The sequence below is a fragment of the Carassius gibelio genome, chromosome A21 (assembly GCF_023724105.1).
Source record: "Carassius gibelio isolate Cgi1373 ecotype wild population from Czech Republic chromosome A21, carGib1.2-hapl.c, whole genome shotgun sequence".
NCBI lineage: Eukaryota > Metazoa > Chordata > Actinopteri > Cypriniformes > Cyprinidae > Carassius > Carassius gibelio.
The window spans coordinates 18,200,990-18,216,576 of NC_068391.1; the positions used below are offsets into that span (position 1 = coordinate 18,200,990).

Genomic DNA, 15,587 nt, shown 5'->3' on the forward strand with positions numbered 1-15,587 from the left:
ATTTCTTGCATTATGTTTTAGAAATGCATTATTAGTGATTGAAATACTCAGTCTAGTTCTCTAGATCACTTGTAAATTCTGGCAGAGCTACTCTGAATTCACTTGATTTAAAAAAAAAAGAAAAGAAAAGATAATTATAAATTTTATGTCTCAAATGAAGCAGAATGAAGCAGAATGACCACTCAAATGTATTTTGATTTTTAAAAAATAAACCTTTTATAAATGAACCTTGCTTTAGAAAACTGAGTGTAGTTCTAAATGCATCAGAAGCTATTGCTTTTGTTTTTCTATCATTAGGTTTTATGTTCTAATTTATTGTTCTCAGTGGCACCATCTGCTGTCTCTGAATGGTTCTATTGGAAATTTAGTTCTTTGTTACTTAATCTTGTAAGCATTTTATCTGTCCGATAGTTTAAATATCTTTGTCAAAGTCCATTTTCTTAACACTTCTGTTCATATTCACATAAACCATGTTTAACACTCGAGTAGATTTGCCATTTTCAGTGGCTTGCTTACTCACTGTCTTCAGTTGTCAATATTCTCAAAACGGAGCGTCATCTAAATGAGAAAAGGCAAAAAACAAAATAGATGGTTAAATCAAAAAGCAGATGTCAGATTGGGGAAATATAAATGCTTGATAGCACAATCTTTCAATTCACAAACTCTGCTGCCAGCAAACCTGATTTTATCATTAACCACTTATTCAGTTCTTAGTTTCTTCCACAGGTGCAATTTCTTTGCTTTATACTTTTACAGTTTTTATGAACCGTAATAGATCAGTGTGGCACCGTTTCAGTGAAACCTCTTTGTCTAGATTTCACAGTGGTCGATGTCATCTTGCTGAGGTAATGAAGATGATCCACCCTAATATAACAGTGAACATGCCTCAGTTGTTCCCTTATATCTCTCTCCAGCTACAGGATCTGTAGAATAATAGAAGAGTGGGATGAGATCATCCTCATCTCTGACTGTGGAAACAAAGGTTGAGTACTGTGTATAGTCAGGTCACAGACTAATTATTTATTTCCCATGAGGCTGTGGGACAGGAAATGTAGATCACTGTGGTTCAATGGTGAGAGGTTTCAGTCACAGATTGATTATCAGCTGAAGCTGTGCATGACATGTGACATCAATGCCACACCCTTCAGCAGGAATTTCACGAGGCATGCATATTTTTGCTGGCATCCCAAAGAAGCACATATCAGCATGCTTTTAAAAAAAGAGAATGTATTGGTATGGAAATGAAATATTTTGATGAAGATATCTTCTGAATTTAATGGTTTTGGACACTTTATTGCATGTTATTTGCATTTGAATGCAATTAGCTGAACTTATTATTAATATTTTTTTCAACCCACTTCTTTATATGTACATAATGTCAGTATTTTGTCTTTGGAATATGGTTAACGTACTGTTAAGTATTTATGGTAAACTAAAAAATATATCATGTCAGTTGAAACTTGAACTTCATGCACTTCAATATATTTGTAATTACACATTTGTAATGCAGTAGCTATTTACATATAAAAATGTTAAATGTGATATATATGCATACTTCATTTGTAATACACTTAAGTGCATACGATTTAAACAAGATCATTCAATAGTTAAGTGCAATAGCAATTTTTTATTTTTCACAAGGGATTGTGTGTTTGTATAGTTCATAAAAACGTGTGTGTAAAATGAATGCTGGTGTATTAGCCTAGACCCCATCATCCTTAAATCGAGATGGATGTTCACGCCCTCTCGTGGCTGGAGATGAAATTGACAGGGTATATATGCAAATTACTTAAAGAAGTGCTGAAACCCCTGTAGTAAGCTATCCATCACTATTCCAAAAACGGTAATGTTGCTTTGTTGGTGCACTGTTATAACTATAAATATGTAATTGTTTATGCTATAACTATAAATAAGTTTTAATTGGTGGGCTTGCACCACATATATTGTGAGCAGATGCTATTCTAACAGTTATGTTTCTGTCTGGTTTGTATGATTACATTTACACATTTAGCTGAGGCTTTGGATAAAAGCGACTTACAGCGCATTCAGGCTATACATTTGTGTGTATGTGTGTTTCCTGGGAATTGAACCCACAACCTTTTGCACTGCTAACACAATGCTCTAAAACAGAGCCACAGGAACACATCAATTTAATTTTGTATTAACACACCATTTTTGCCTGGCAACAGCAAAAAACTTATAGGCTAACTAGGCTATATTACTTGATAGATTCATTTATTATTGTTAAGACATGCAATTGTTTAACTAGCATTGGTGTCTTTTACTGTAATGTAAACAATACATTACATAATAATAATAATAATAATAATAATAATAATAATTATAGAGAATAAAGAGGTAAAATAGATGAGGATAAAGAATATATTCAAAATAAAATGAGATTCAATGAGCCATTCATAAAGACAACTTGCTGCCACCTACTGGCGGATTTCTTTCATATTTAAAAGTATATTGTTGAATTTTTTTTCCAAACATTTCATATACAGGCGCTTCTCAATAAATTAGAATGTCAAGGAAAAGTTCATTTATTTCAGTAATTCAACTCAAATTGTGAAACTCATTTATTAAATACATTCAGTGCATACAGACTGAAGTAGTCTAAGTCTTTCGTTCTTTTAATTGTGATGATTTTGGCTCACATTTAACAGAAACCCACCAATTCATGATCTCAACGAATTAGAATATGATGACATGCCTATCAGCTAGTCTCTGACAATCATTCACTCCCTTCACAAGGAGCGTAAGACACAAAAAATTTATTGCCAAAGAAGCTGGCTGTTCACATAGTGCTGTATCCAAGCATGTTAACAGAAAGTTGAGTGGAAGGAAAAAGTGTGGAAGAAAAAGATGCACAACCAACCAAGAGAACCGCAGCCTTATGAGGATTGTCAAGCGAAATCGATTCAAGAATTTGAATGAACTTCAAAAGGAATGCACTGAGGCTGGGGTCAAGGCATAAAGAGCCACCACACACAGACGTGTCAAGGAATTTGGCTACAGTTGTTGTATTCCTTTTGTTAAGCCACAGAAAACATCAGTGGCATTTTACGTGGGTTAAGGAGAAGAATGACTGGACAGTTGCCCAGTGGACCAAAATCCTTTTTTCAGATGAGAGCAAGTTCTGTATTTCATTTGGAAACCAATAACCTAGAGTCTGGAAGAAGGGTGGAGAAGCTCATAGCCCAAGTTGCTTGAAGTCCAGTGTTAAGTTTCCACAGTCTTTGATGATTAGGGGTGCAATGTCATCTGCTGGTGTTGGTCCATTGTGTTTTTTGAAAACCAAAGTCACTGCACCCATTTACCAAGAAATCTTGGAGCACTTCATGCTTCCTTCTGCTGACCAGCTTTTTGAAGATGCTGATTTCATTTTCCAGCAGGATTTGGCACCTACCCACACTGTGTTGGTGTGGTTAACTGCCAGCTAACTCACCAGACCTGAACCCCTAAAGCCCCTTTCACACTGCCATTCCGGCAAATACAGGGGTAAAGTGTTGCTGTAATTGTTCCCTGGTCGCTAGATTTGGCACTTTCACACTGCCAGTGATGACCCGGTATATGTGCGTGCTTTCACACACAACCCTTGAAGATCCCGTAACGACACGTGACATCAGCGCGTGACGTGTAATGCACGAGTCGACAACGCTTGGCACGTTATACTTTAACTGAAGCAAGCAAACGATCTCTGAGTCAGCGCGGAAAGTGAGGAACTAACTGATCTCTGCTTCATTACAGTTTGCACATATGTTTTCGTCGCGAATGTTGATCTTCCTTCAAAACAGCCGGTAAAAGAGTCGCGCGATAACGCGCGTCATCACTTCGATACGGAATTAGACCTGGCTTTTGTTCACACAGCGCTCGTTCCGGATCGATTACCGCAATGTTACTATGTCCCCGACCCGGGTTCGATTCGGTAATCAATTCCGGGACGTGGTTGCTTTCACACAGAAGGCGACCAGGCAATGTTACGGGAATATTGCGGGTCCGACGTGCAGTGTGAAAGGGGCTATAGAGAATCTATGGGCTATTGTCAAGAAGAAAATAACAAACAAGAGACCAAAAAAATGCAGATGAGCTGAAGGCCACTGTCAAAGAAACCTGGGCTTCCATACCACCTCAGCAGAGCCACAAACTGATCACCTCCATGCCACGCTGAATTGAGGCAGTAATTAAGGCAAAATGAGCCCCTACCAAGTATTGAGTACATGTACAGCAAATGAACATACTTTCCAGAAGACCAACAATTCACTAAAATTAATTTTTTTTATTTTAATTTTTTTTATTGGTTTTATGAAGTATTCTTATATGTTGAGATGAATTGGTGGGTTTTTGTTAAATGTGAGCCAAAATCATCACAATTAAAAGAACCTAATACTTCAGCTACTTCAGTCTGTGTGCATTGAATCTATTTATTACACGAGTTTCACAATTTGAGTTTTGAATTACTGAAATAAATGAACTTTTCCTTGACATTCTAATTTATTGAGAAGCACCTGTATACAAATACAAGAGTGGGGTGATTTGAGCCTGTGGGGATTTCTAGACAACCTTTAACAAAATTGGTGACATGACCACACATATCTAAAGATTAAAGCATTTTACTCACCCTGTGATGGAGAGAGAGCCAAAAAAAATCACACGTGTTTGTGCTTTTGGAGGTTATAATACAAGGCTATGAGGTCAAATGTTAGCTCTACATTTATGGAAAATACAACCATAGTTTAACCATGCTATTTGTAGCAAAACTGTGGTTATACAAATGGTAATCAATTCGCCAAAAAAAAAAAAAAAGCCTATATTATCCTCTAAGCTGTTTGTGGCGAATTAACAAGGTTCTTTGCTAATTAGACTAGACTGTTCAAGTCATAATATTTTATTTGACAATTTTGATATACCCTAAAGGACAATGCTACTGCACTTCTCTCAGTTTTTCACTAGATGGCAAACAAGTCAGCTAGCGCTAGTGGTATATTGCGTTTCAGGGTTGGTAAAGGTCGGGCAAAACAAATGTAGGGTTTCTTTTAGATCCCCCCAGTGGCTTGAGTGTAGGTGAGGGTTTGGATGCTGCATGAGGCCGCCAGTGTCTGCATTTCTCGCAGCAGCGCCACGCATACATACACACTCACTCACTTGCACACACACACACACGCACACATACAGCATCTCCATCTCGACGCTCCACCTGCCCTCATCAACAAGCCGAATTTAAACTGTCGTTGAGGCCGTTTAAAGCGTGAAAATTGACCGCGTTCGGTAAGCAGGTGTTTAAAAACATCGTTTCGTCTTTGGCGTTTTGTGTTTGGGTGGGAGATAAATTGTTGTGACTGGTAATCCAGCCATAAAAGGGGCGCGGATGCTTTATGCTCTGTGACTGATGTTTCAGCACCTGGATTTTACACAATATAGTTAAATGGTGCAGCGTGTTTTCCTCTTTCATCTTAAAGATCAATGCATAATCTTTTACTTTTATTTACAAGCGCAGCGTTTGTATCTTTCAAAGCATTCGTGTTCGGGTTGACATCACACAGACACGCGTTTGATTTATAAGGTGTGAAGTGGCTTTGCATGGTTTATTGATGTGTCAGATGTGTATAGATTTTTGTTTTATTATTAAATGTGATCAATATTTGACTTGGAGCCAGGCTGGAATATTTTTTAACTATTTATAAAATCCTGTACATTTATAGGCTGGTGAAAAGTGAAATAATCCTTTAAAGATGGTTAAACTGGGGAGTAATCTACAAGACAAAGGAGCAAAAGCTGTGAGCATAGAGGATGGCTTTCAGAACGTCCCTCTCATCACGCCCTTGGATGTTACTAATCTTCAGCACCAAGCCCCAGACAAGGTAAGGAACATTTTTATTTCGATATTATATAACAGGACATTACCATGCCACTTGTCAGGTCAGAAAAAAATATAACCTTCATCTATTGTCACATAGCAAAATTTCGAACAGTACTTATGCCTAGAAAGCACAATGATGGATTGACCCTGTGTGTTTAAATTGTTAGGCTGTTTTTTTTTATTGCATTATCCTTTGATTTTATATCTTTAGCATGTAAATAAATATACAACAATTTTATGTATAAGTGCTTGTTATATTTATTATAATAAGATTTCATAGTTTTCTCCAAACATATGCCGGTACATTCCTCGGCTTTTAAGGCTGGGTTGCCAACCAGAGTGCAAGGGTGCAAGCTGTGACACTTTCTGTGAGTGGTGCTTCAGCCCTCATTTGGGATTCTGCTGAGGGAGGTGCAATCATTCTTTGCACCTGCTAACTGAAGTGGTGTGTTACTCTGCCCAAACCTGTGAACAAGCCAGCCACTAATGCGAACAGCGTCATATTTTAAGGAGCACACAAACCCTCCCCCGGTACTTTGGGACTCTGAGGCTTTTATTGGCCTGCATGACAAAGAGAAAAATAAATTTTATCTTTTATCTCAGATGTCATATGGAGGCTTCATGCTCTGTTTAATGCCAGCTCAAAGGTGAAGAGGATGTGTTGGATTATTAACATGTCTATATCACCTGGTGAGCCTTTTTTCTTCTTGTGAGAAAGCTAGTGGCTCTCAGAGACTATACATTAATAAACAGGCAATAATAAATAATATTAGTGGTTTTATGTATATATGATCACTGTTGTGGTCAAAAAAATGTAATGTGCAGTGAACATGTTGTAAATATAATATTTATATTATCTCACTGTTTTGTTTTTTAGCTTCAATTGTGAGTGGTAGGCAATAATTACTATATGAAGAGGATTAAAGCAAAAAAATACTGGTTTGAATTATTATTATTATTATTTTTCCCTAAACGCCAATATATTTAAAGGCTGTGGAAGAGATCTTGGATAAGGTCACTTAATGTTTATTTCCAGATCTCTATAGGGCCTTGCAGGACAATGATCATGCCCTGCTTACTCAATGTAATACTTTAATATAATTCTTATATAATTAACAAAAATTATATGGTAATTGTGAAATTTTCTTATAAATCAGATGAAAGACACGAGTAATTTAACAGAATAATAGTCCTGAGCCTCAGTTGAAAAGATGACCGAAATTTGTCCATTTTGTTCAATCTAATGTGCCCAATTATATTTTGAAAAGAAGATCACTAATCATAGCTTCTGTAAAAAGTCAGTAGTTCAGTAGTATACAGATGCAAAGGCTGTTGATAAATCTAATGATATATATATATATATATATATATATATATATATATATATATATATATATATATATATATATATATATATATAACTAATTACTAATGCTGAAGCCAGTGGTTTTTAAATGACGAATGTAATGCTTTTGAGATTTAAGAATCAAAAGTAAAAAAAAAAAAGAAGTTATTTTTAGCATCTGAGGTTGCTGTAATGCATGCACTTGATGCAGTTCTGCCACCTCGACCAACTTATGCTGACACTGAAATTTTTAAGCAGGACAAGGATCGGCCCTGGGGGAAATCATTATCTTTCTCTAGAGGTCTGCAGATAGCAATCAGGCAGTAATGACTGTGAATTATTTGAAAGCTGTCTTAGCATTATTTATTTTACACAAGCCAACTTAAGAACAAAGAACACCGTTAATTTACTGTAATGAGGTGTGTAAATTCATTAAATGGATAGAATAATTAATTTTTGTCAGTTATTTTGACACCATAACTGAAGAACATTTTTAATATTTGAGATATATTGTTGCAAGGATGCGTTTAGTTTTGGGACCACCACAGATGCTCTTTTTTTCAGCTTTTAAAACAGTTTCCCAAGGGGACTTGCTTAGGGAAACATTTGGCAAAATTGTCTTGTTGTTTTCCAGAATCTCGAAACCATTCCATTATCATCAGACTACCAAATTCATCATATGCTAATTGCATGAAAATAACAAGCTGCATCTCATGACAATCTCATCATTATTCAGAGCATTTTACACTCAAATACGTTGTGATATTAGCATATCAGTACAACACTTATATTGTATAGAATCAATCCAGTCCAATCCACAGTAGTCCCTGGTGTTGACACGATGGCTTGAATCAGCAGCAAAAAAGACAATGCTCAACCTTGCCTGGAGGCAGAGGTTGCATTCTGGGTGAGTGCAAAAACTGAATAAAAATCCCAGGGATACCAGAGTGCCTCTTTTAGAAGGAGAGAGAAATGGAAGCAGACAAGATGGTTATTCAGGGGGAAAATGAAATGTCAGAGAGTTTAGGAAGGAGACAGATAAGCAGTAATTGCAGAGTTCATGACTTGAAGTGGTTGAGCTTCATCCAGTGGTCTACAGGGCACTAGAACTGATCAATCTCAGGGTTTGTAGAAATCAAGGAAGCAAGAACCAAGGTCAACACTGAGATGTAATCATCTAGAGGTGTCATCCCTCCATCTGTCAACACACATCTCACCTTCAGCGAGTGTTGGGAATAATTCACATTTGCTCCCTATAAGATCATTTAATATTTAATTGAATGACAGGATAAGGAATTCACTAAATGGCAATTCAAACTCTTGAAAATCTTTTTTTTTTTTTTTTAATCTAAACCACATTCTCATGAGATTTTTGTTGATCAGTTAGTATTGGTGTTTTTTTATTTTATTTTATTTTTTACATTTGGCACGTAGTTTGATTTACCCAGTCTGATTTTTCATGACTGAATGCTTTTGTGGGACTACGCTATGATTTTGGTAAGGCCAATTATGACAACGTTACAGGAAGTCCTGGCTATCTCAGAGTGTCTGTGAGTTCAGTGGTTTTGAGCAATTTAAGAACCAGCATGAAGTGGCATTATGGTCATTATCGATCGGAAGTTACTGGCATTATAGTAGAGTTATCACTGTTTATATTAAGCCAAACTATTATTTTGATGGAGAAACTCTCTCTTTGCAGGTGGTGGTGAAGACACGAACTGAGTATCAGACAGATCAAAAGAACAAGGCCAAGATGAAGGTTCCAAAGGTGGAGGAGTTCACCATAAGTGTGACTGATGGAGTTTCTGAGAGACTGAAGGTATGGCTGGACTTCCTTTGGTGTGAATTCAGAAAAAGAAATTGAATGTTGAACAATCGGTGTGCAATGATATGGTTGCCATCAGCTCTGTCAATATTTAAATTGGCTTTGGTGGCTTTGCTCTCCATTCACTTGTAGAAGAAACATCATGGCTGGTCTGCAAATGTTATGGTGCCAGTCTCCAGAATGGGATATATTGAAAAACCGGATTCACCAGTAAGACTGGTGAACCTGTAAAAAAAAAAAAAAAAAAAAAAAAAAAAAAAACCGGTCCAAAAAACAGCTTGTAAAATCATGGATATTCTTGCTGGTCTAAGAATTTTTTCCAGGTTGTATTCCATATTTTTTATTTTTTTTTCCAGAACTAGAAGGGGATGATAACACAATAATGTTCTAAATCTATTCTTTTCAAGTGGCACTAGCGCTCTCTCTCTCTCTCTGTCTCTCTCTCTCTCTCTCTCTCTCTCTCCCTCACACACACACACACACACACACACACACACACACACACACACACACACATACACACACACATACACACAAATAAACATGTAGCCTTTGTTTCAACACTCTTTGCTTCTGCTACTTGGATTGAATCCTGGAAGCAGTACTAGAGACAGTTCAGTTGATAGCATTGATGGCAGCGTGAACTGTTTTCATTAATGCAGAGTTGGAGAATCTGGATCGACATTTTAGCATAGCAGTCATTGAAGGTCATTGGAGAGGCAGGTGAAGAAGACAGCAAACATTGGTATAAAGATTGACTTGCTTCTAAAATGAAACTGAATGAACCTGTCAGCTGCCTCAGAACCACAAGGCACTATGAAAACAATAACTTTGACATACACTGAATATTTTCCACACACACAATCAAGATGTTCTAGTCTGAGATCATCCTTCAACTTTTTGCTTGTTATTTTTAAGCTACCTAAGGAAACATACCGGAGCATTCTTGTAAGAGCTTGTTGTAGGAAACTCTTTTTGAGGTTGTTGTCTAGAACAAGTCATTCGGAGTACAGAAAGCTAAGTGCAGGGTTATCTCTGCTGTGTGAAGACTTGCAGTTGGATTTTTATCCTATTCCCCTGCTGCACTCCACCAGCTAGTAAAGAAGGAATGTTCCCCATTATTAAATGTTTAAAACAAAAGAGAGTTGTGGTCTCTTGGTGGCTTATGCAGCCAAGTGGAACATATGAAAATAAATGTGCTATTAAGACAACTTAGTTATGAAAAGAGGAGGTATTATGATTTCTCATTGATATTAGTGGAGTTGACTGGGAAGTTTGGCAGTGAAAATGTGGGGAAAATTATGAGTTTGGCTCTGATCTCCCAACTATACGAAGTGTCACACATATTTACTAAATACATTAATATGTTTTTTTATTGTTATTAAAATATTAACATAACTACTAATCTTAGTTTTGTTATACTGTTAGTTTTACATTATATTTGTGGTGCATAGCAAAAATAAGTATTCAGTGGGGGAAAAAATTTAGGATTTCAGTGGAGTTTAACATTTTAAAGGGGTCCTCTTATGCTCTTTTACAAAGTCTTGATTTTGTTTTGGGAGTGTACTAAAACAGGCTCTCATACGAGGTTGTTAAAAAAAAAAAAACATATTATTTTTCACATATTTTACATTATTACACATCTTTTCCCAGTCTGACATGAACAACTCAAATAGTTCCTGTGTCAAATGAAAGCCCACTTTCTGAAATACAAAATGTGCTGTGATTGGTTAGCTGGGCCAGTGTGTGTTGTCAAGTCAAGTCAAGTCACCATTATTTATTTAGTGCTTTAAACAAAAAAGATTGCGTCAAAGCAACTGAACAACATTAATTAGGAAAACAGTTTGTCAATAATGCAAAATGACAGTTAAAGGCAGTTCATCATTGAATTCAGTGATGTCATCATCTCAGTTCAGTTTAAATAGTATCTGTGAAATAATTTGCTATCAAGTCAATGATATTGCTGTAAATGAAGTGTCCCCAACTAAGCAAGCCAGAGGCGACTGCAGCAAGGAACCAAAACTCCATCGGTGACAGAATGGAGAAAAAACCTTGGGAGAAACCAGGCTCAGTCAGGGGGCCAGTTTTCCTCTGGCCAGACGAAACCAGCAGTTAAATTCCAGGCTGCAGCAAAGTCAGATTGTGCAGAAGAATAATCTGTTTCCTGTGGTCTTGTCCTGGTGGTCCTCTGAGACAAGGTCTTTAGAGGGGATCTCTATCTTGGGAGAAACAGACTAATATTACCGTAGATGCCATTCTTCTAATGATGTAGCAAGTACATTGCGTGTTATGGGAAGTGTTTTCGGTTTACCTTATTAATGCAGCCTAAAAATCCTTCAATGGTTTTGGATATTAGAAGTGTATAAGTGTGTTATGTGTAAGCCAGGTTAAAGAGATGGGTCTTTAATCTAGATTTAAACTGCAAGAGTGTGTCTGCCTCCCAAACAATATTAGGTAAGTTATATTCCAGAGTTTAGGTGCTAAACAGGAAAAGGATCTGCCACCCGTTGATTTTGATATTCTAGGTATTAGCAAATTGCCTGAGTTTTGTGAATGCAGCGGACGTGGAGGATTATAATGTAACAAGAGCTTGTTCAAATACTGAGGTGCTAAACCATTCAGGCAGGGGCGTAGCCATCTTTTCAGAAGTGAGGGCGACAGAAATCACACACAAAGACACACACTGACACACACACACACACACACATATACATATATATATATATATATATATATATATATATATAATTTTTTTTTTTTTTTTTACTCGCCAGTGTATGTGTTCGAGGCTATTATAAGATTAGCACATTTTCACTTGCTGAACACTGACTGCGCACTTCAGAGTTCTCTCTCCATCAGGCGATCTGTACTTTTCAGTTAATGTCAATGGACGCACAGCGCACCTGTAATTCTATTACTATTATTTAGTAGAATGTATGTGATACTGCTACTAATTTTGAAAAAAATTATAAAACTTTATTTTTTAAAGAAATTAATCACACAATATTTCTTCCGTTTTAATTTTAATAGCAAATCCCCTTTATTTACAAAAAATAAAATGTGTTTAAATTTTATTAATTAAAAGACAAATTCAATTTGGGTGGAACTTGTTTACTGTTTTTCACAATTATATTACTTGTAGAAACACTTTAAACACAAATGTTAATAAGAATAAAGAATGGAATTGGTTTTATTTTTAGTGATAAGATTTATTTTTATTTCTTTATTAGTATATTATTGTGTTTTGTTTTGATAACGAAACTGGTACCAAGAACCGTGGATTTTCAGTGGTATTGGTTACCGAATACTGAAATTGTGGTACCGTGACAACACTAGTGTTGACAGAACCGGGCTAACATGGTCATACTTCATGGTTCTAATAAGAACTCTAACTGGAGTTTGTTTACCAACCGTGCAGAACAACCACCCAATAAAACATTACAATAATCTAACCTCGTGGTCATAAATGTATTACCATTTCTGCACTTAATGTTGAGAGCATAGGCTGTAGTTTAGATGTATGTTTGAGATGGAAAAATGCAGTTTTACAAGTGCTAGAAACGTGGCTTTATAAGGAAAGATTGCTATCAAATAGCACACCTAGGTTTCTAACTGATGACAAAGAATTGACAGAGCAGACATAAAGTCACAATTTCTAGGTTATTACATGCAGAGTTTTTAGGTCCTATAATTAACACCTCAGTTTTTTTTCAGAATTTAGCAGCAAGAAATAACTCGTCATCCAGTTTTTTATATTGACTATGCATTCCATTAGTTTTTCAAATTGGTGTGTTTCACCGGGCTGTGGAGAAATATAGAGCTGAGTATCATCAGCATAACAGTGAAAGCTAACACTGTGTTTCCTGATGATATCTCCCAAGAGTAACATGTAAAGTGTGAAGAGTAACGTCCCTAGTACTGAGCCTTGGCGTACTCCATATTGCACTTGTGATCGATATGATACCTCTTCATTCACTGCTACGAATTGATGGCAGTCATATAAGTATGATTTAAGCCATGCTAATGCACTTCCATTAATACCAACAAAGTGTTCGTGTCTATGGAAAAGAATGTTGTGGTCAATAGTGTTGAATGCAGCACTAAGATCCAATATAACTAATAGAGAGATACAACCATGATCAGATGATAAGAGCAGGTCATTTGTAACTCTTAAGGAGAACAGTCTCAGTACTATGATACGGTCTAAATCCTGACTGGAAATCCTCACATATACCATTGTTCTCTAAGAAGGAATATAATTGTGAGGTTACTACCTTTTCTAGTATCTTGGACAGAAAAGGGAGATTCGAGTGTGATTGGCTCCACTCGGCAGCAGGTTGTAAAGTTGCATAGTGGCCTGCTGCGATCTTCATTGTAAATATTGTCAAAATCAAAGAAATTTGAGCACGATTTAGATGATTGTAACACATCTTTTTTGGCTGCCTTGGGAAAGCTAGCGTGTCTCTGGCATAGTGATAACACTCATTGCCTTTTCTAGTGTAGCTCAACCAGGTCTAGTCTCATTCGTCAATCGTTGTGATATCACAAATCCCAGAAAATATGCGTTGTAGTCCTAACGAGTCGTTCGTTGTATTTTTTGAAAAGTGATTTCTGTTAGATAAAAATATCTCCTTTTGAAGTGGACTTTGAGCTTTGTAACTTTGCAGATTTTTTTATCCTCAAACAGCAACATTACAGACTAACTAAAGTTGAAAAAGTGAAAAAGCATAATGGCACTTTAACACAGCAAAACTGCCAAAAATACCATAGAGCCATTATATTCACTATACAGCTATACTGACTCACACTATACTTTCTTTTTGTGAATTTACTTGGCTCTTTTGGCTTAGGGCAATAGGCAACCACCTAGGCTCCTAACAACTGAATTGCAACATGCTAACAACAACAGACACAAGCTAGCAACAACATAGCAACAAAAATCTTACTGGTTAGTATTATATTAGCTTTAACATTCAGTTTTACATTTAAATTTTAACTCCAGGAACACAACCCTGCCGAACAGTCAGACAGTGTTGCAAACCAATTAATAATCTGTCTGAAAATAATAACGCTTCTTGGAGAGTGTCTGCACACACAAAGACAAATTCTCAAGCACAGTGCAAAACAGATATCCAGCTTATCCTTAGACATGGCTGCACAATCCTCAGTTCAGACACACATCCGATAGCTGAATAGATGTCAATCCGATAACAGACATGAGGGACAGGAAGAGAGGATAGAAAAAAATAGAGGACATTGAGCTGAAGTGCTGCCCTGTCAGTCTTGGCATCTCTGGGTGAGAAGCAGAATAAGAATGAAGGAGAGGGGTTGGGTGAGCGGGAGACATGTTAGCTTGAAGGACCACTCACATCCTGGCATACCTACACCACTGCACTGCCTAGACCCTTTGGCTGTTGTTTAGCCTACCATTTTACCATCTCCAGAGAGAAAATGGTGAGGGAACAAGAAATAAAAAAGAGGGTGATAAAGACTGCTTCACTGGAGGCAGCTAGTAGGATTTACATGGCAATACCATGATGCAATGTCCAAAAAACATGGTGGGAAGACAATTGCTTGCCATTTTCATATCCATGAAATTCGCATGGAACTCCAAGATAATTCAAATAATACTACTGTTACCATAATACATACCCAAAAGTCCATGGTAATAACATGGTACTTTTTGTTACCTTTTGGTTAGTGTGAAGCCAATTGATTGCCATATTTATGTACCATTGTACTCCAATAACGCCATGGTGGTACATTTACAACAAGGTAATATTTACTGGAATATTTATTCAGTTCAGTGCTTTCATTAAAGAACATGTAGCAAATGTATTCTGTCCCTTTAAATAACTTTTTTTTTTTAATGTGAAATTCTATAAGTGTTCAAGCTGGAATGCCTTTGTTGGTGCAGCGAAACTCATCTTGTCATTGACAGAAAGGAGACTGCCATGCAGAGAGATGCATTTGAGGGCACACAGTCCACTTTTGTATAACGCTGCCAATCCATTCTCCCTAGTCATGCAGTAATTTGTCACTGGCCATTCGCTCGATAACAAAGTACCCAATAATGTGAGAGTGCCAGGAGACATAGACGATCGACACCCACCCTGAATTCAGGAGACCATGCTATGCTCAGTTATGCTGAATTGCTTGTATTGTCCCCCTACAGATGATGGCCATTCATTGAATTTGACAAATAGTTTGCTTGGGCAAAACCATATGTTGTCAAGCAGCGACCCAGGGTAATGCAGAGGGCAGTCACTGTCAAAGTGATTGATCATGTGGAGTGATGGTGATTGTAGTCTACAAAGGCAAGCTGGAAACACTAAACCCAATTATGAATTACAATTATGAATACCACAATTATGTAATCATTCAAATTGGCAATTAATCGTTCAAAGTCCATTTATGTTATTCTGCATGCTTAAGATGCATTTTATTTCTTTCTACATGTTATCTTAAGGGTTTTTCCTATTATTTTACATTTAGTTTTAGTATAACATTATAATACCATTCATATTTCTACTTTTTTATAATATAAAGAAAAA

General features: G+C 36.7%; 1 protein-coding gene across 1 annotated transcript in view; it reads left to right on the plus strand.

The window, feature by feature from the left end:
* The first annotated feature begins 4,971 nt into the window (after nucleotides 1-4,971).
* The window catches only part of LOC127942033 (neuronal vesicle trafficking-associated protein 2-like), a 36,343-nt gene continuing 25,727 nt past the window's right edge, over nucleotides 4,972-15,587 (plus strand). Inside the window, exons 1-3 of the mRNA XM_052537560.1 lie at nucleotides 4,972-5,271; nucleotides 5,706-5,864; nucleotides 8,908-9,027. Coding sequence (XP_052393520.1) covers nucleotides 5,736-5,864; nucleotides 8,908-9,027 — 249 coding nt within the window. The 5' untranslated portion in view covers nucleotides 4,972-5,271; nucleotides 5,706-5,735. The remainder of the gene's footprint in view (nucleotides 5,272-5,705; nucleotides 5,865-8,907; nucleotides 9,028-15,587) is intronic.